This window comes from Monodon monoceros, unplaced genomic scaffold, assembly GCF_005190385.1.
Source record: "Monodon monoceros isolate NGI ecotype Baffin Bay Population unplaced genomic scaffold, NGI_Narwhal_1 Super_Scaffold_12, whole genome shotgun sequence".
NCBI classification, from domain to species: Eukaryota; Metazoa; Chordata; class Mammalia; order Artiodactyla; family Monodontidae; genus Monodon; species Monodon monoceros.
In genome coordinates, this window is record NW_021703768.1 from 28,315,150 (window position 1) to 28,331,103 (window position 15,954).

Sequence of the window (15,954 nt, forward strand, 5' to 3'; positions counted from 1 at the left end):
ATGGTTCTAAAAATCTCTATGAATAATTGTTTTTCTAGCATTGGCTATTCCAATAAGACAAGTGGGACTTCCCTAGGGGTCCAGCGGTTAAGACTTCACCTTCTAGTGCGTGGGGTGCAGGTTCAATCCCTGGTCAGGGAACTAGGATCCCACATGCCTCGTGGCCAAAAAACCAAAAAGACAAGCCATATGGCTGGATCCTATATACTGGGTGGTTTCAAACCTATACTCTAAATATATTAGTTCCCCAAAAGGAACTGATTTTGTTCCCTCTAAAGTTTTTAATTCACTAAAGCATTCCCCCTCCAGCTTTATCACTCCTCTGTGCTCCCATCCAACAAAAGAAAAGCAGTGCTGCTAAACAAAGGTCCCTCTGGACATGTCTACTTTCTCTATATAGGGGGAACACTCCTCTCACATGGGATCAGTGGGTCAATGAATAATGAGAGACAAGGAAAGCACCTGGGGTCAAAGGGATGGAAGGTGTTTCCAGGAAGCTACTTTCCAGCAGGCGGGATGAACCTCAAGAGCAGCTTGGAGTAAGGAGCCTACTACAGTCTGAAACAACTAACTGGGCTGTTGGATTAGCCTGCTTTACTACATCTTTGTTTTGTAATTCCTGTTAGATGGGTTTATGAAATTATAGACATGAAACAGTAAGCTAAGTCACTGCCTGGGTTTCAGGGTATCACTTGGTGAGACATTCCCTGCCTTTTACTGTTTATTTTATGGTGGAGAAGAACCAGCAGAGAACAAGAAACATCAAAGTATGAATGTGAGCTTTTATAACGCATTCACAAAATATCAATTTGGTATATGCAACAAGCAAAGCTCTATAAATGAAATAAATGGAATATCACAATCCAGGAGAGTGGGATATATCGGGTGGATACTGCATTTTAAGTGTTCATCTCTATCGTGACATTTTCATTACTTAAAGGAAAAGGATGCTACGTCTCAGAGAGACATTTTAAATTTCCTGCTGGAATTCCATCTTCATTTTTGGTAACTCACCCAATAAGGAATGAGAGCTTAGGTATGGATGATGGATGTAATCCAGGCTTCTCATAAACGGAATTTAAAATTTTCTCAGAATAAAAATCAAACTATTTATTTAGGCCATAGCACAAGTTAGTTAACTTCACTTTCTCTTTTGCATCCTACGCAATCAGTGATGAAACAACTACGTTTTCAAGAACAATGGGGTATCTTTGTCATTGAACTGTAATGAGTATCTTCTTAGGATCGTAGCTTATTGTGTTTTTCTTTTCCGGGCAGCTTCAGGCCATTTCATTGATCTGCCCAGGGTTTCTCGGTTTGGTTCACAGCTAGTTAGAACTTTACACCTAAAGAAGGAACTAAATATCTCAGACGCATCTTTAGCTATGAACAAGTTTCTCAGGACACTCCAAGACACTCCTAATGTCTTCTTCAGTTTTGTGTCTTACCAAAGTATTTTTTTCTATCACCCAAACTCAAGGTTATATGTCTTCCTTCAACTTTGCCTTTCTTATCAGTGACCCAAAACTTTTTTTTTTTGCCATTTAGAAGACAGTGTTCTATTTAGGTCATCTGTACATGGCCCAAGGTCCTCTTTCAAAAATTAAACTTTTAATTTATTATATTTATGTATTAATTTTATAATATTATATCATTATAGATTCAGATGCAAGTTGTAAGAAATAATACAAAGAGGTCCCATGTACCCTTTACCCACTTTCCCCTCATGGTAACATCTTGCAAAACTGTAATACAATATCACAGCTAGGATACTGATGTTGATACAGTCAAGACAGAACATTTTCACCATCACAAGGATTCCTCACGTTGCACTTTATAGCCACACTCACTTCTTTCCCTCCCCCATTCCCTCCTCAAACCCTGGCAGCCATTAACATGTTCTCTATTTAGATAATTTTGTTATTTCAATAATGCTGCGTAAATGGAATCTTACAGTATGTAACCTTTCGGGGTTGGCTTTTTTCACTGAGCGTAATTGTTCAAAGATTCATCAAGGTCATTGCATGTATCAATAGTTGGTTCCTTTTTCTTGCTGAGTAGTATTCCATGGTATGGATCCATCACATTTTATTTAACCATTCACCATATTGAGTTGAAACAACCCCTGGGTTTCTTCCAGTTTTTGGCTATTAAGACTAAGCCTCTATAAACATTCATGCAGAAACTAGCACAACATCGTAAAGCAATTATACTCCAATAAAGATGTGCAAAAAAAAAATTCATGTATAGGCTTTTTGGTATGAACATAAATCTTCATTTCTCCAGGATAAATGCCCAGGGGTACAAGTGCTCGATCATATGGCAGTATTACCACTAGTTTACTTTTTAAAAACTGCCAAATTGAATTGAGTATATAAAGGATCCATTCTTGACACAAGTGGTGAGCATTTGAGAATGTCTTCTCCACTTTTCCTTAGCTTGGGCATACCGTCGCTGGGAATGTCTTGAGCAATCATTTCTCAGTTTGACCTAGTTATATGCACTTGACATTGCTTGGTCAGCAGATGCTGCTGATACCAATGACTTTACTGGAAGTTACAAGGGACAGTCCTTCCACATATCAGGATTGAGGATGCCTATACATTTGCACATACTAATAATTTTCATTTTGCCAACTTATTATCAACATGCCAACAACTATGGCCTGGTCTTTTCAAGACCCAGCATTCTGTCCTCAATCATTATTTAATCAGAAGCTAGTCCCTTAACCTCTTCGTATTTGAATTTTTGATAATTAAGGATACTAGAATATATCACATTTATCTCCCAGGGCTTTTTGGTAAGGATCAAAGAAATCACAGTACCTAATTCAACCTACTCACTTCAGAGATAAGGAAATAAACACAAAGAGGTGAAGGGAATTCTCTAAGGTCATAATACTGGTTGATGGAAAATCCAGAATAAGCACTAAGCCCATACTCTGGTTTTGTACTTCAGGTAAAAGTATTTTGAAAAGTTCCAATATTATATGAGAAAAATGGTGGGGAAGCTCAGGCCAGAGAGGCTGGGCCTTGAATAATCCAGTGAACAGGGCTATTCCTAAACAGGCAGGGGTATAGGTGAGCCATTTATAATGACTCCCCACTCTGAGTTTCCAATCAGTGTGCTGTTCTCTTATTTGTGGTTAATACATACCCCAATAAATTATGAATAAGCTAAGATCTTTCCTCCATGGGAACTTCTGATACCTAGAGAATCCAGAATCCTCATTATTCCTTTATTCAACCTTTCTGAAACCTGCCTTCAGTCAATTCACCTAATCAAATTCACACATTTGTGTGACAACTTGGACCTTCTGTTAACTGGTGTTTGTCTGCTGGGCTTTCCAAGTTTATAGCAGTTTTCCTTTATTCAGTGTTCTCCTTTAATACATATAAGTAAAATGGGACCAACAATAGTATCTACTTCATAATGTCATTGAGTGGATTCAGTGACACAATGCAAAGCGTCTGGCATAAAGTAAGGACACAAAATGTTAAGGTTTATGACTTTTTAGTGATATTAACAATATTACCATTTCATAAGAAATAATTAGGGATTGTTACTCCTGAATTAATCAATTAAGTTAAAGCTTATCTCCTTGTTTCTGCTCACTTCATCCTAACTCAGAGAACTGCAGTGGCCTCTTTGATTCTGTGATGTCGATGGTACAAGGGGTCAGAGCAGAGAAGACAGTGGAATCTTTGTCAGGTGTGATTCCCCATTCCCCCCTTCACAGATGAGATTCTCAAGCCACAATGCAATCAGATTCTCCTGACACCCTGTTTAAGTTTCCCTCCATTCCCTCTACTGATACTGATGCATGGACATGAGGAAGAGATCTCAGTTTCCTTGGCCCTTTACCTGTGTCCAAGCTCATGGGCAATTGTGAAAGCCAAGGGGAGTCCAGAATCTTCATTGATGTTACAACTCCGGTGAGGCTGGCACATTCCCGACAGGTGGGACAGACCCAGAGTCTCACAGGGGCGATTGACACCAGCACAGATGTCTTTTCTGAAAGTAGAGAACAGAGATGAGTAGGTACATCTGGAAAAAAAAAAAACAACCCTCCTGGAAGAAAACTGGGTATTAATTCACATTCAATATGGTCTGTAAAGCATGATTAAAATTGTTTTAATAGTCCATACGAATGAGGGAGCAATTTTGAATTCACTAGAATTATTCTGATTTCACCACTTGATGACTGAATCTCACTAACACCTGAAAAAGGTAGGAAAATATGGCAAATGTTTTACTTTGAGTTGTTTTTGCTCTTAATCTCAGGAGGCCAAATTATATTATTTGACCCATAAGGGAAGGATTGGACTGAAAACTGGAATTAATTTGAACTTTTAAATAGGGAAGGGACAACCATCAGTGGCTGAGGTTTTTTCAGACATGAAACACCTTTTTGGTCGTTCTGAGGTCTGTCATCAAAACTCACCTGAGAATTTTTAGTCATTCATGAAAAAGGGAATTGGTGCAATCAACCCATCCAGAGATCAAATTAATGGTCTCTCCAGTTCCACCACCCTAACAATACTGCATATGGGAGGGGATGGACACACAAACACTCCTAGGATCTTACAAAATACTAGTTACAGCTTTTAAATATAAAAATGTGCTCCCATATCCTAGAAGGGTTCATTTCAATCAGTGACAAGAGTTTTGAAGAGTCGTTAATTAGTCGTATGGTTTTCTTTAGTTTAAGAAGTCTTTGCCAAGAAAGACTAGCACAAACGCCAACAGGGTTCTGAGCTTTAGCTGGTTGCAGACCTTCAGATCATGGGGTTTGTGTGGGTGTGATTTCTGGCAATAAATGGTCTGCTTTTTGTGTCCATTGGGCCATAGAAAAGGTTCAGGCTCTGAGAACCCCCATAAGTTCTCAGGTCTCCAAGAGGCAATGGCTGGGACAATGGAACAGGAGAAAGCAACTCCCAGCACGAGCAGCAGACGTGAATCTGCACCCCTACTAGCAGTGGTAGTTCCATGTTGGAGAGCTAGATTGGATCATATAGCGCAAGCATTTCAAATAATTTCTTCTGAGTCTGTGGGAGGACCGACCAAACGCTTTTCCACCCCTACTGCTAGATTTCCTTTTTATTATTTCATTTAAAAAAAAAAAGTCTAGATCTGCATGGAGCTGCTGGGAAAAGATGAATGATTCTTTTTGGTAATCTACCAACTTTCTGAAAGCGCAGGAAGTTGGGTCCCTTAAATAACTGTTCATTGAGTGCCTATTAAGTATCCAGCACTAGAGAAGATAAAAGCACGTAACAAAAGGATTGTAAGATAGGGGTGGTCTTGCAGGCAAAGAGCTCCAGGAGGAGATCAGCTCCACCTCCACCATGCACTGAGGATAGTAAAAGAGAAAACATGCCTTGGCATGCAGCCACCAGCCCCATTTCACAAGGCATGTTCACACCAAAACCACCTTCTACTGAATGCACCTCTATAGTGAGCTCTGTTGAAGTGGATCTCAGCGTAGTCCTCAAGAAGCAAGTTCAGTCTTATACTTCCCTCCCTTCCTGAGCCTACCTATTTCTTCAGAGCAGAGGTTCTCAACAGGGGTTGATTTTTGTTCCCCACACCCTCCTAGGGAACATCTGGCAACGTCTGGAGACAATTTTAGCTGTCACAACTTCGAGGAGGGTGCTACTGCCATCTCATGGATAGAGGCCAGGGATACTGTGTTTTGTTTTGGTTTTTTCTGATATTTATTTATTTTTGGCTACGTTGGGTCTTAGCTGTGGCATGCAGGATCTTTTCTTGTGGCCCGTGGGGTTCTCTCTAGTTGTGGTGCGTGGGCTCCCGAGTGCGTGGGGTCTGTAGCTGTGGCACACAGGCTTTGTGGCCCCGTGGCGTGTGGGATCTTAGTTCCCAGACCAGGGACCGAACCCACGTCCCCTGCATTGGAAGGTGGATTCTTAACCACTGGACCACCAGGGAAACCCCCAGGGATACTGTTAAATACACTTCAATGCACAGCCCCTCACAGCAAAGAATTAGACAACCCAAAATGTCAATGGTGTTGATACTGAGAAATCCTGCTTCAGAACTTGAAATTCTCTCTACTGTCTAGGAGTTGGTGAGGTTCATCAAAGCTTGAAACCTGACCCCTGTTCTAAGGAAGAAAAATTATCACAGTAAGAAAAAAGGAGAACAGATCCTTCGTATTCTTACTGAGTAATAGTATGGCTATTGGGGTCAAGCTACCTGGATTTAAGTCTCTACTGTACCTGTTAAAAGCAGTGAGATTTTGGGCAAGTGACATAATTAAGCCTCAGTTTCCCCATCTGTACAATAGGAATGATTGACAGTAATGAACTACCAGGGTTGTTGTGGGGATTAAATGGAATGATGTTTGTTCTAACAGATGTAGCATAGGGCCTGGCCCGTGTCAAATACTCCCTAAATGCCAACTCTCATTAACTCACTGATTTATGCATGTGAGAATGAGAGGAGAAACTATTTCTGCTTTCAGGGAAAGAAAGGAGACAGTGCTGAGACACAGCTGCCAGGTGGCCAATGCTGGTCCCATGATCCAGGGTTCTTCCCTACAGCCGGGTCCTGCCTAGGCCGAAGTCTTCCCCTGGCCACTTGCCTGGGTCCTCATGTTCCCTGGCTGCCTGCTGGCTCCCCAAAGCCTCTGTGCTTACATTCTACACCTACATCAACCTATTTCCCAGGGGAGCTATGATCAACCCAGGTGTCATAAGACCTAATGAACCTAATGTAATAGGTTTATGCCACGGACTTATTTTGCAACGTATTTGCATTCAACCGAAGTTTTGATACTATCACTCAAAAGAGTGATTCTGATGATTGGAATTTTGGGTCAGGGTAAGACAGAAATTTGAATAGGGTGGGGGCTGATTATCATCCCTTGCACATAACCTATGCACTGGGATAACCCTGTCAAAGGGACAGATGACAAGCCAAGATGTTCAGGGGCATCCTGTCCTCCCCAGGGACAACAAACAAGACACCCAGGGCCTTTCCGCTCATGAGGGGCTTTTCAGCTGGAGGTCCAGACTGAAAGGCTTCTTCCACTACACATCTCTGGATTTCAGGATGTCTCTGAGTGTACATAGGAGTGCCCAGTGAAAACTTACTTTCCCCCCGCTAAGAGCTTCATTTGTCTAGATTAAAATAGTGTCTGTTACCTAGTAGGTAATCAAAAAATATTTATTGAATCAATGAGCAAACATAGCATCCCAAGAGCCTAGGTTGATCAGGTCAATTCACTAGCTTTTCACAGCTATGAGTCCTAGAAGGTCTGACGGTTCTTCTTCAGCACCATAGGGTCACTCTGTAGTCAGAACAAATAGTATCTTCATGAGGGTAAAAGGGAGAAAGGTGCAAGCAAACCACTCTGCCTATTCAGGGGAGGACCTTCTCCCCATATTCTGTCTTCAACATCGGTCAGAGATGGGTTACAAGGAGGACTGATTTCTGTAGTGATAGTTGCAGCTTTCTAAATTGGAGGAAATTTTTAAAAAGAAAATTAAAGGATGAGAGATTCCATGGTTAAGAGTTAAAGGAGCCTTTAATGAGGATCTGCTAACAAGCTTCCCGATTGTTTATAGAACTGCACCGAAAAGCCAGTTTTAAAGATGAAATCATCACTGGGATAGGAAAGAGCAGATGCGGTTTATTAACACAGAGAGCTGTGCGCATTTAGCAAGTTTGCTGACTGCTCCCTTACTGGTATGGGAGTCAGGAAGTGTCTAGTTGATAGATGCTGCCTTTTAAATGACAAGAGCAGCAAAGAGCAGAAGAATCTCATGAGGTTGAATACCTGGCAACCCTTTCACCTGCCAGCCCTCCCTGCCTTGCAGCCCCTGGCTCTGGGGTACCTGGTGAGAAGGACGGCCACATCATGATGGGCAGGGTTGAGGTCACTCTTGGGATTGATGCTCTTCTGCCACTTACAGAAGCTGGACAGTGTCTTCTCTGCATGGTGAACTATTTTCAATCCTTGCTGGAGAAGGAAGAGGAAGAGATTGGCATGGGTGATTTTTCTGGTCAGAGCCCATCATTTTAGTCTTCAGAAGCAGCTAGGTGAGATGAGCTCTGGGTGGGTGTCCCAGACATCTGGCAAGAATTCGGGGAGGCCAATGTACTCCTCTGGGCCAAACCCCTGCTCTAAACACTATCATTCCCATGACTTCCACTAAAAGAACCTAAAGGGGAGAACTGCAGGATAGAAATTATTACTGGGACAAGTAGCCCTTGAAGAAAAACTAAAAATATATTAGCAAAGACCAAGATCTGTTGGAAGTTCTATTTCTACTGGTTCTCTTCTTCCTAGGCCAATACAATTCCAAAGAGACATTTTTATTTCTAATGCAAAATGAATAGATTTTCAACAAAAAGCATCTTCCTTTCATGAGGTATCTTGCAAGGATGTACTGGGTGTTTCCTTGCCCATGGTTTCCATCTTGGTTTGACATCTGTGGGTAAAGGGTAGAGGGTGACATAATCTCTCCAGGCTTTTAACCAGTTAGGATCATTGATTGTCTGACAACAATTAGGACGCTGGGGTAGATGCCCCAGCCTGCAACTTCAAGGGCTCCCAAGTCATATCTAGCTGGCCCGCAGTTACTATTGGAGATGGAAGGAGAGGGCTTGTTCCAAATTAACTGGATGAACACTTGTCAAATGGGAGAGAAGAGAAAAGGGATAATCAGCCCTAGAAGGGCTCCAGTTTAATTCGAATTTCTAAAGGAGAAATTCCTTTCCCTTGCCTCATTTCTTCGGGATCTCTATATAGTGCCATCTCTTAAACAGGGTGGATTCTACGTGGAGAATGACTACCTCCCTTGGCTTACTCTAATCCAAGTCTATTACTCTGGGCTCGGCCCAAGATCTTCAGGGCTGTCTCTACATCAAACTATGAGCTTGCTTCTCTATATTCTGTATTTTGCTAAGGCCCACACCCAAATCCAACAAGGCCTGAGAGGCTTCGGTTGCTTGTCAGAGGTACTCCCAGGTCCCCCCACCCGTGCTAATTGACTACCATAGATCACCTTCCCTTCATGAAAACACAGACAGGTGGCTCATCGCTCATAAAAACTCACTGAACTCCCTAGTGTAAAGAATTTAAATAAAAGCAACAGATTTCATTATTTAACAATCCTCATCATTATAGCATCCATTATAGGGTATATGGTGGTGGAGGGAGAGAGGTTCTGGGGACTAGCTGGGCACAGGTGAGTCAGTCTCCTATTCAACTAGTCAAACTGTAGTTAGAACAGGAACCCTACTGGAACAAACATCCCACACCCACCATAAGGAACGGGCTAGGTGGCATGAATTATGAATGGAAAGGAAGAAAAGAGGAGGAAAGAAAAGGAGTGGGGGTGGAGGGTAGAAAGATGGGAAAGGAGAAAAGGAAGGAAAGAAACATTTCTTGATCATTTACTTATGTGCCAGATATTTTCACATAAATTCTCTAATTTAATTTCATCTTCTCAGTGTTACTTGTAAAGAAAGCATTGTTATTTTCATTTTATAATAAGAGGAAGTTAAACCTCAGAGAAGTGAAAAACTAGCTGAAGGTCACTCAAGTCAGTTACTGAATCAAAGACTATGAGAACAGGGGCTCCTTGATGAAGCTGTACTTCTAATCGGTGACCAGCCTCATTAGAAAGGTGCCTTACTTCCCCTTCAGACAAGAAGGCAAGTTATCAGACAAAACATTAGCTATGATTAGATTGCTTTGAGGTTTGTTTTAAACCCTACATTTGCTTGTTTGTTTGCTTGTTTGTTTTGGGGGGAGGAAGTCTCTGAAAGAATACTCATTAATTAAAAAATCATGCCATTTTGCATTGTTCCAAAGAAAATGAAAGTGGTATAAATCTAACAAAACATGCACAGGATCTGTATCTGGAAAATTACAAAATTCTGAGGAATGACATGAGTCTTGATCTAAACTTCACACCTTATACAAAAATTATCTCAAGATGTATCACAGACTGAAATGTAAAATATAAAACTTGCGAAAAAAATCATAGGGGAAAGTCTTGGGTCCCCAGGGAAAGAGTTCAGAGACTGGATACTGATCAGATGATCCAGAAAAGGAAAAACCGAGAAATTGGACCTCATCAAAATGAAAAACTTTTGCTCTGAGAGAAACTTGTGAAGAGAATGAAAAGATGAGCTACAGAGTGGGAGAAAGTATTTCTAAGCCATATAGCTGTCAAAGGACTTGCCTCTAGAAAAATCTAAAGATCTCTCAAAACTCAACAGTAAAAGAACAATGGGAAAACAGGCAAAAGACATGAAGAGACATTTCACTGAAGGGGATATACAGACGGCGAATAAGCACAACAAAAAGATGTTGTACCTCATTAGCCGTCAAAGAACTGCAAATTAAAACCACAATGAGATATTACTACCTGCCTATTAGAATGACTAAAATTTTAAAAAGTGACAGCACCCAAACAATGGTAAGGATGTGGTAAAATTGGGTCACTCGTACACTGCTGGTGAGAATGTAAAATGGTATAGCTGCTATGGAAAACAGTTTGAAGTTTCTTAAAAAACTAAACATGCAACTACCATATGACCCAGCAATTACATTCCTGGACATTTGTCCCAGAGAAATGAAGACTCATGCTCACACAAAAGCCTGTAGTGGAATGTTTATAGCAGCTTCATGCATGATAGCAGAAAACTGGAAACAACCAAAATGCCCCTCAATGAGTGAATGGTTAAATAAACTGTTATATACCATGGAATGCTACTTAGGACCAAAAAGGAACAAATTCTCCATACACACAACTTGGACGGATCTCAAGGGAATTACACTGAATGAAAATAATCCAATCTCAAGAGGTTATATACTATACAATTCCATTTATATAACATTCTTGAAATGACAAAATTATACAGACATAGAACAGATTAGTGTTTTCCAGGAGTTAGGCCGGTAGACAGAAGGGAGGTACGAAAGGGTAGCATGAGGGATCTTTGTAATGGAACTGTTCTGTACTGTGGCAAATGTTCCAGAAATCTATACATGTTAAAATTGCATAGAACTAACTGTGAATACACACACACACACACACACACACACACACACTCACACATCAATTAGTGCTTGTAAAACTGGTGAAATCTGAATAAGGTAGGTGTTTGTATGAATATCAATTTATTGGTTCTAATGTTGTACCAAAGTTATAAGAGATGTTACCACTGGGGGAAACCGGGTGAAAGGTATATGGGATTTCTCTGTACTACTTCTTACAACTGCATGTGAATCTACAATTACCTCAAAAAATTTTTAATATCTTAAAAATAATAACTGATCTGAATCAAGGCTAGAGGGTAGCAATAGAAGGTCTTATAAAGCAGGGCTCCCCAACCCCCAGGCCGTGGGCCGGTACCAGTCCGCGGCCTGTTAGGAGCTGGGCCACACAGCAGGAGGTGTGCAGAGGGCAAGGGAGCGAGCGAAGCTACATCTGCTGCTCCCCATTGCTCCCCATCGCTCACGTCACTGCCTGAAACCCCCTGCGCCCTGATCGCTGGCATTACCATCTGAACCATACCCCCCCGCCCCCATCCGTGGAAAAATTGACTTCCACGAAACAGTTCCCTGGTGCCAAAAATGTTGGGGACCGCTGTTATAAAGCACTTTTCAGTATGAGCCTATGTGGGTTACTTACTAATTAAATATGTGTGAGTTCCCAGAGTTTTGAATCAAAGGAAACGTATAATCTTTCAGATGGGTTACAGTGGGTGGCCCACACATCACAGACCCACATACCCACACACCCACTCTGAGGTTCAGTGAAGTTCCCTATTTAAATAGCCATGAATGTAAAAGCTTGTTAGAGCCAAGGTGGCCACACAGGCAGAAGCAGATGGAGCCCCTCTCAAAATGTCCTCCTGCGGCTCACAGTCCCTGGAGGGGGCACACAGCTCAAGGTGGGATATTGCCAGACTGGAAAAAATAAATTTTTTCCTTTAATATTGTCCTTTTTTTTTTTTAACATCTTTATTGGAGTATAATTGCTTTACAACGGTGTGTTAGTTTCTGCTTTATAACAAAATGAATCAGCTATACGTATACATATATCCCCATATCCCCTCCCTCTTGCGTCTCCCTCCCTCCCACCCTCCCTATCCCACCCCTCTAGCTGGTCACAAACCACCGAGCTGATCTCCCTGTGCTATATTGTCCTTTTATACATTGGCTGGACTCACAATTTTGGAAGAACTTACATACCAATCCACATGTGTCTCTTTGAGGAAAAGTGAATGTTTACAAACATCCACTGTCCCTGGATTCTGAGCCAAATTCAGTGTCAGCAAGGACATATCTTCACCGTCACGGAAAAAGCAGTCATCTTCCAGATGCCGCAGCATAAAATCTGCCTCCAATTTTCCCATCGTTACTACGAGCCCATTTCCCTGAAGGATCTTGGGAACTATAAACCCAATCCTCTCATTTAAACAATGAGGAAATCCAGGCCAGAGAGGGGAGTAATTCAGCAGGTTTTGGCAGAGCAAGGTTGTGATGCAAGGTATGCAGCTACTAATCCAGGAATGGTGGTTTCCAAACTATTGAAGACTTCTCTAACCCTTCTGTTTGAATAACTGCAAAGAATTAGCAATTCACCTATCAATGGTTATCGCTTATTTATCTCCTGCACCTCACACTCCCACCACCAGGAAGGAGACAAACACAGGCAGAGACCCTCTCCTTCCAAGATCCCCAGCTCTCCCTTCCTCGTTTTACTCTCTGGCCACTTCTTGGGCTCCTTTATGGGCTCTTCTGCCCTGCTTTTGGCTCATTGCTAGTTCACTCTCAATCACAGTTGTATTTTGGGAAATCACCTATACACTATTAGCTCTCAAATCTCAATCTCATTACAAACCTCTCCTGGAGTTCAAACTCATGTACCCAAATCTCTTGATGGACACCCCCTTCCAGATGGCACCACAGGTACCCACAGCTCAGCATCCCTGAAATCCTTTCTCTCCACGTTAACCTGCTATTCTTCATGCATCCTCTTAGTTACAGGAACCACCATCAGTGTCCTCCTGCTGTTCTCTCCTCTCTCCTTATTCGACATCTCAATCCGTCATGATGTGCTGCTAACTTACCTCCTCTCCATCTTTATTCCCAACTGCCCTAGCTCAAACCCTCATCATTTTATGCCTGGATTAATTCTTACAGCATCTCTTAATTGTTTTCCTTCTTTCTTCTCTTTAAATCTATCCTCCCAGGACTTCCCTGGTGGTCCAGTGGTAAAGAATCCGCCTTGCAATACAGGGGATGTGGGTTCAATCCCTGGTCAGGGAACTAAGATCTCACATGTCGCGGGGCAACTAAGCCCGTGCACCACAACTACTGAGCTCGTGTGTCTCAACGAGATAGCCCGCGTGCCACAAACTACAGAGCCCACGCGCCCTGGAGCCTGTGCGCCACCACTAGAAAGAGAAAACCCACATGTCACAACTAGGGAGAAGCCCACGCACCACAAGGAAGAGCCCACACCACAATGAAAAAACCCGTATGCCTCAACAGAGACCCTGTGTGCTGCAACTAAGACCCGACGCAGACAAATAAATAAATAAATAAATAAAATAAAAAATTAGATAAATCTATCCTCCTTGCCATTGCCAAGTTAATCTAGCCAAAATCAAAGTCTGCTCATATCACCATGTAAGACTCAAGACCCTTTAAAGTCTAACCTCCAGGAAGCCCTCCCTTCATTTTCAGCCTCATAGTTTATGTTCCAGCAACATTCAAACTGCCTGTATCACCATTTCCCCCAGGCCCACGCACACGTTATTTCTCTCCTTGCTTTCTTCTGGCTGCTCGCTCTGCCTAGAACACCTCCTTTCTCTCATCATTTACTCCCTTTAACTTACTCAGCATCCATTAATTCTTTAAGATTCAATTGGGGCATTTCCAAGGAGCATTCCCTGCCCCCAATCTGGAGTAGTTTCCTACAAATACATCTTGTGCATCTTGGTTCACAGCACGTGCTGCACTAGGTTAAAATGTTAAAACTGTGTGATGTTATTCTCAGAGCTTTCTGAGAATCTGTTCCTGGATTATAACCCTCAGTTTAGCTCAAATAAAATTCCCTTTTTTTAATCTTCTTAACTTGATAGTTAATTGAATTTTCATTGACATGAGAAAAAAAATATTGGCCCAAAGTCTACCCCCAAATCTTGCTTGCTTTCTCCCTGTTGCCTCTGTCAGTTCCTCTTACAGACAAAGCAAGTGTAATTAACTGAGTTGCTGGTCATTTGTAGCTGGGTGCCTTGCCCTTGGGCAGAACTTTCATCTACAATATGTGGCATTTAACACAAGTTCAGTGCTTACTGCTTGTCTGCTAGATGTCGTGACTCTTCCAGGAAGTTTGAATTAAGCACCACTTTTTTCAGCCTCCTCAGCCTTTTTATCTCCAAGTCTCATAAGAGGTTAAGTCCAACACTTTCTCAGTTTCTTGAGTGTACTTGATCCCAGGAGCCTTGGTTAGTGTTATTAGCTACACCTCAACACCATGCAGCCCTCAGCACACACAAGATACAGAAGAGCTTTGGAGAGATCACACTGGCACACAATGAATAAGGGGAGACTTGTACAGTACTAAACATTTCCTATAAAGCATCCTTGTCATTATTTGAGCTTGTCAAAACAAACCCCCATCCAGACAAATTTTTTTCGTATTTCCTTTGAAAAAAAAATAGATTTCCCTTTTTGTTCTTTCATCATTTTTTCTCACCTCATTTTCTGAAACAAGTCCAATTCACTTCCCACTTCCCCTTTCCTATATATTTGAGTATGTGACCTGATTGGACGGGGAGGTAACCTAGAGGAAATCAGTGCTGGCTCGCAGAAAGAGTCCCAAATGGGAGAGAGAAGATGATTTTGCAAGAACATGGCTTTTATCATAAGTTGTCCTTTTTGTAAGCTCTCTCTTTACAATGAAAAAAAAATCATGTATTGATTTCCTTGAGAATTTGCGATTCAACGCACAATCTGATCATGCTCTGCTAGCCAGGCTTAGGTTCCTGGAAGAAAGAGAACAGGCAGAGAAGGGAAAAGCAGTAAAGTGGAGTAACTCATCTGATGATCAAAGGAAGAGATACTTGATTTTTTAAAAAATTAATTAATTTATTTTTGGCTGCACTGTGTCTGAGCGTGGGCTTTCTCTAGTTGCAGCGAGCAGGGGCTATTCTTTGTCGCGGCGCGCGGGCTTCTCATTGCAGTGGCTTCTCTTGTTGCAGAGCACGGGCTCTAGGCGCGCAGGCTCAGTAGTTGTGGCGCGCGAGCTTAGTTGCTCTGCGGCATGTGGGATCTTCCTGGACCAGGGCTCGAACCCGTGTCCCCTGCATTGGCAGGAGGATTCTTAACCACCGCGCCACCAGGGAAGCCCGAAATACTTGGTTTTTAAAAAAAGTGATGAATGTATGAATTCATTTACCTTATTTTTGACATTTATCTTGAAAAAGCAGCAGTTCTATAGGTTATAACAGACCCACAAATCACCCTGGGGGCAGGGAAGTCACCAGCCTGAACTGCCGGAGTTAACAGGCTTTTAACCCCAGAGGCTCACAGAAGTGAACCCAACACTAAATCACTCTGAGACCAAGAGCGAAATCCTCTGTGAAAAGTCATCTCCCTCCCGTCTGTCAGCCCTACTGCCGCTCCTTCAAGCCAGCCTGACACCCGCAGGCTCTACCCCTCAATGGCACAGCGACCTGGGGCCCATCTGGCTGGCGTCATCCCAACTCGCTCCCATCCCAGTTTTGTCTCCATCCTGTCCTTAAAAGAAGTCTCCAACTTCTTAGGATTCTAACCTTCTCCTTTAGGTTTTTTGTCTTCTGTCAAGGACTTTGGCACGGTTTCCTCATCTGTGAAACGAGTATCACAGTAACAAGTTTCCAGGGTTGTTGTGGGACCTGATGATGATGACAACGATAAGA

General features: G+C 42.2%; 1 protein-coding gene across 4 annotated transcripts in view; it reads right to left on the reverse strand.

Annotated features, from left to right (window-relative positions):
- Positions 1-15,954, reverse strand: part of ADAMTS12 (ADAM metallopeptidase with thrombospondin type 1 motif 12) — a 390,453-nt gene that overhangs the window by 147,760 nt on the left and 226,739 nt on the right. For all 4 annotated transcript variants that reach the window (XM_029218869.1, XM_029218871.1, XM_029218872.1 and 1 more), the window contains exons 6-7: positions 7,860-7,984; positions 3,865-4,014 (exon numbers count right to left, since the gene is read on the reverse strand). In XM_029218869.1, coding sequence (XP_029074702.1) covers positions 3,865-4,014; positions 7,860-7,984 — 275 coding nt within the window. The remainder of the gene's footprint in view (positions 1-3,864; positions 4,015-7,859; positions 7,985-15,954) is intronic.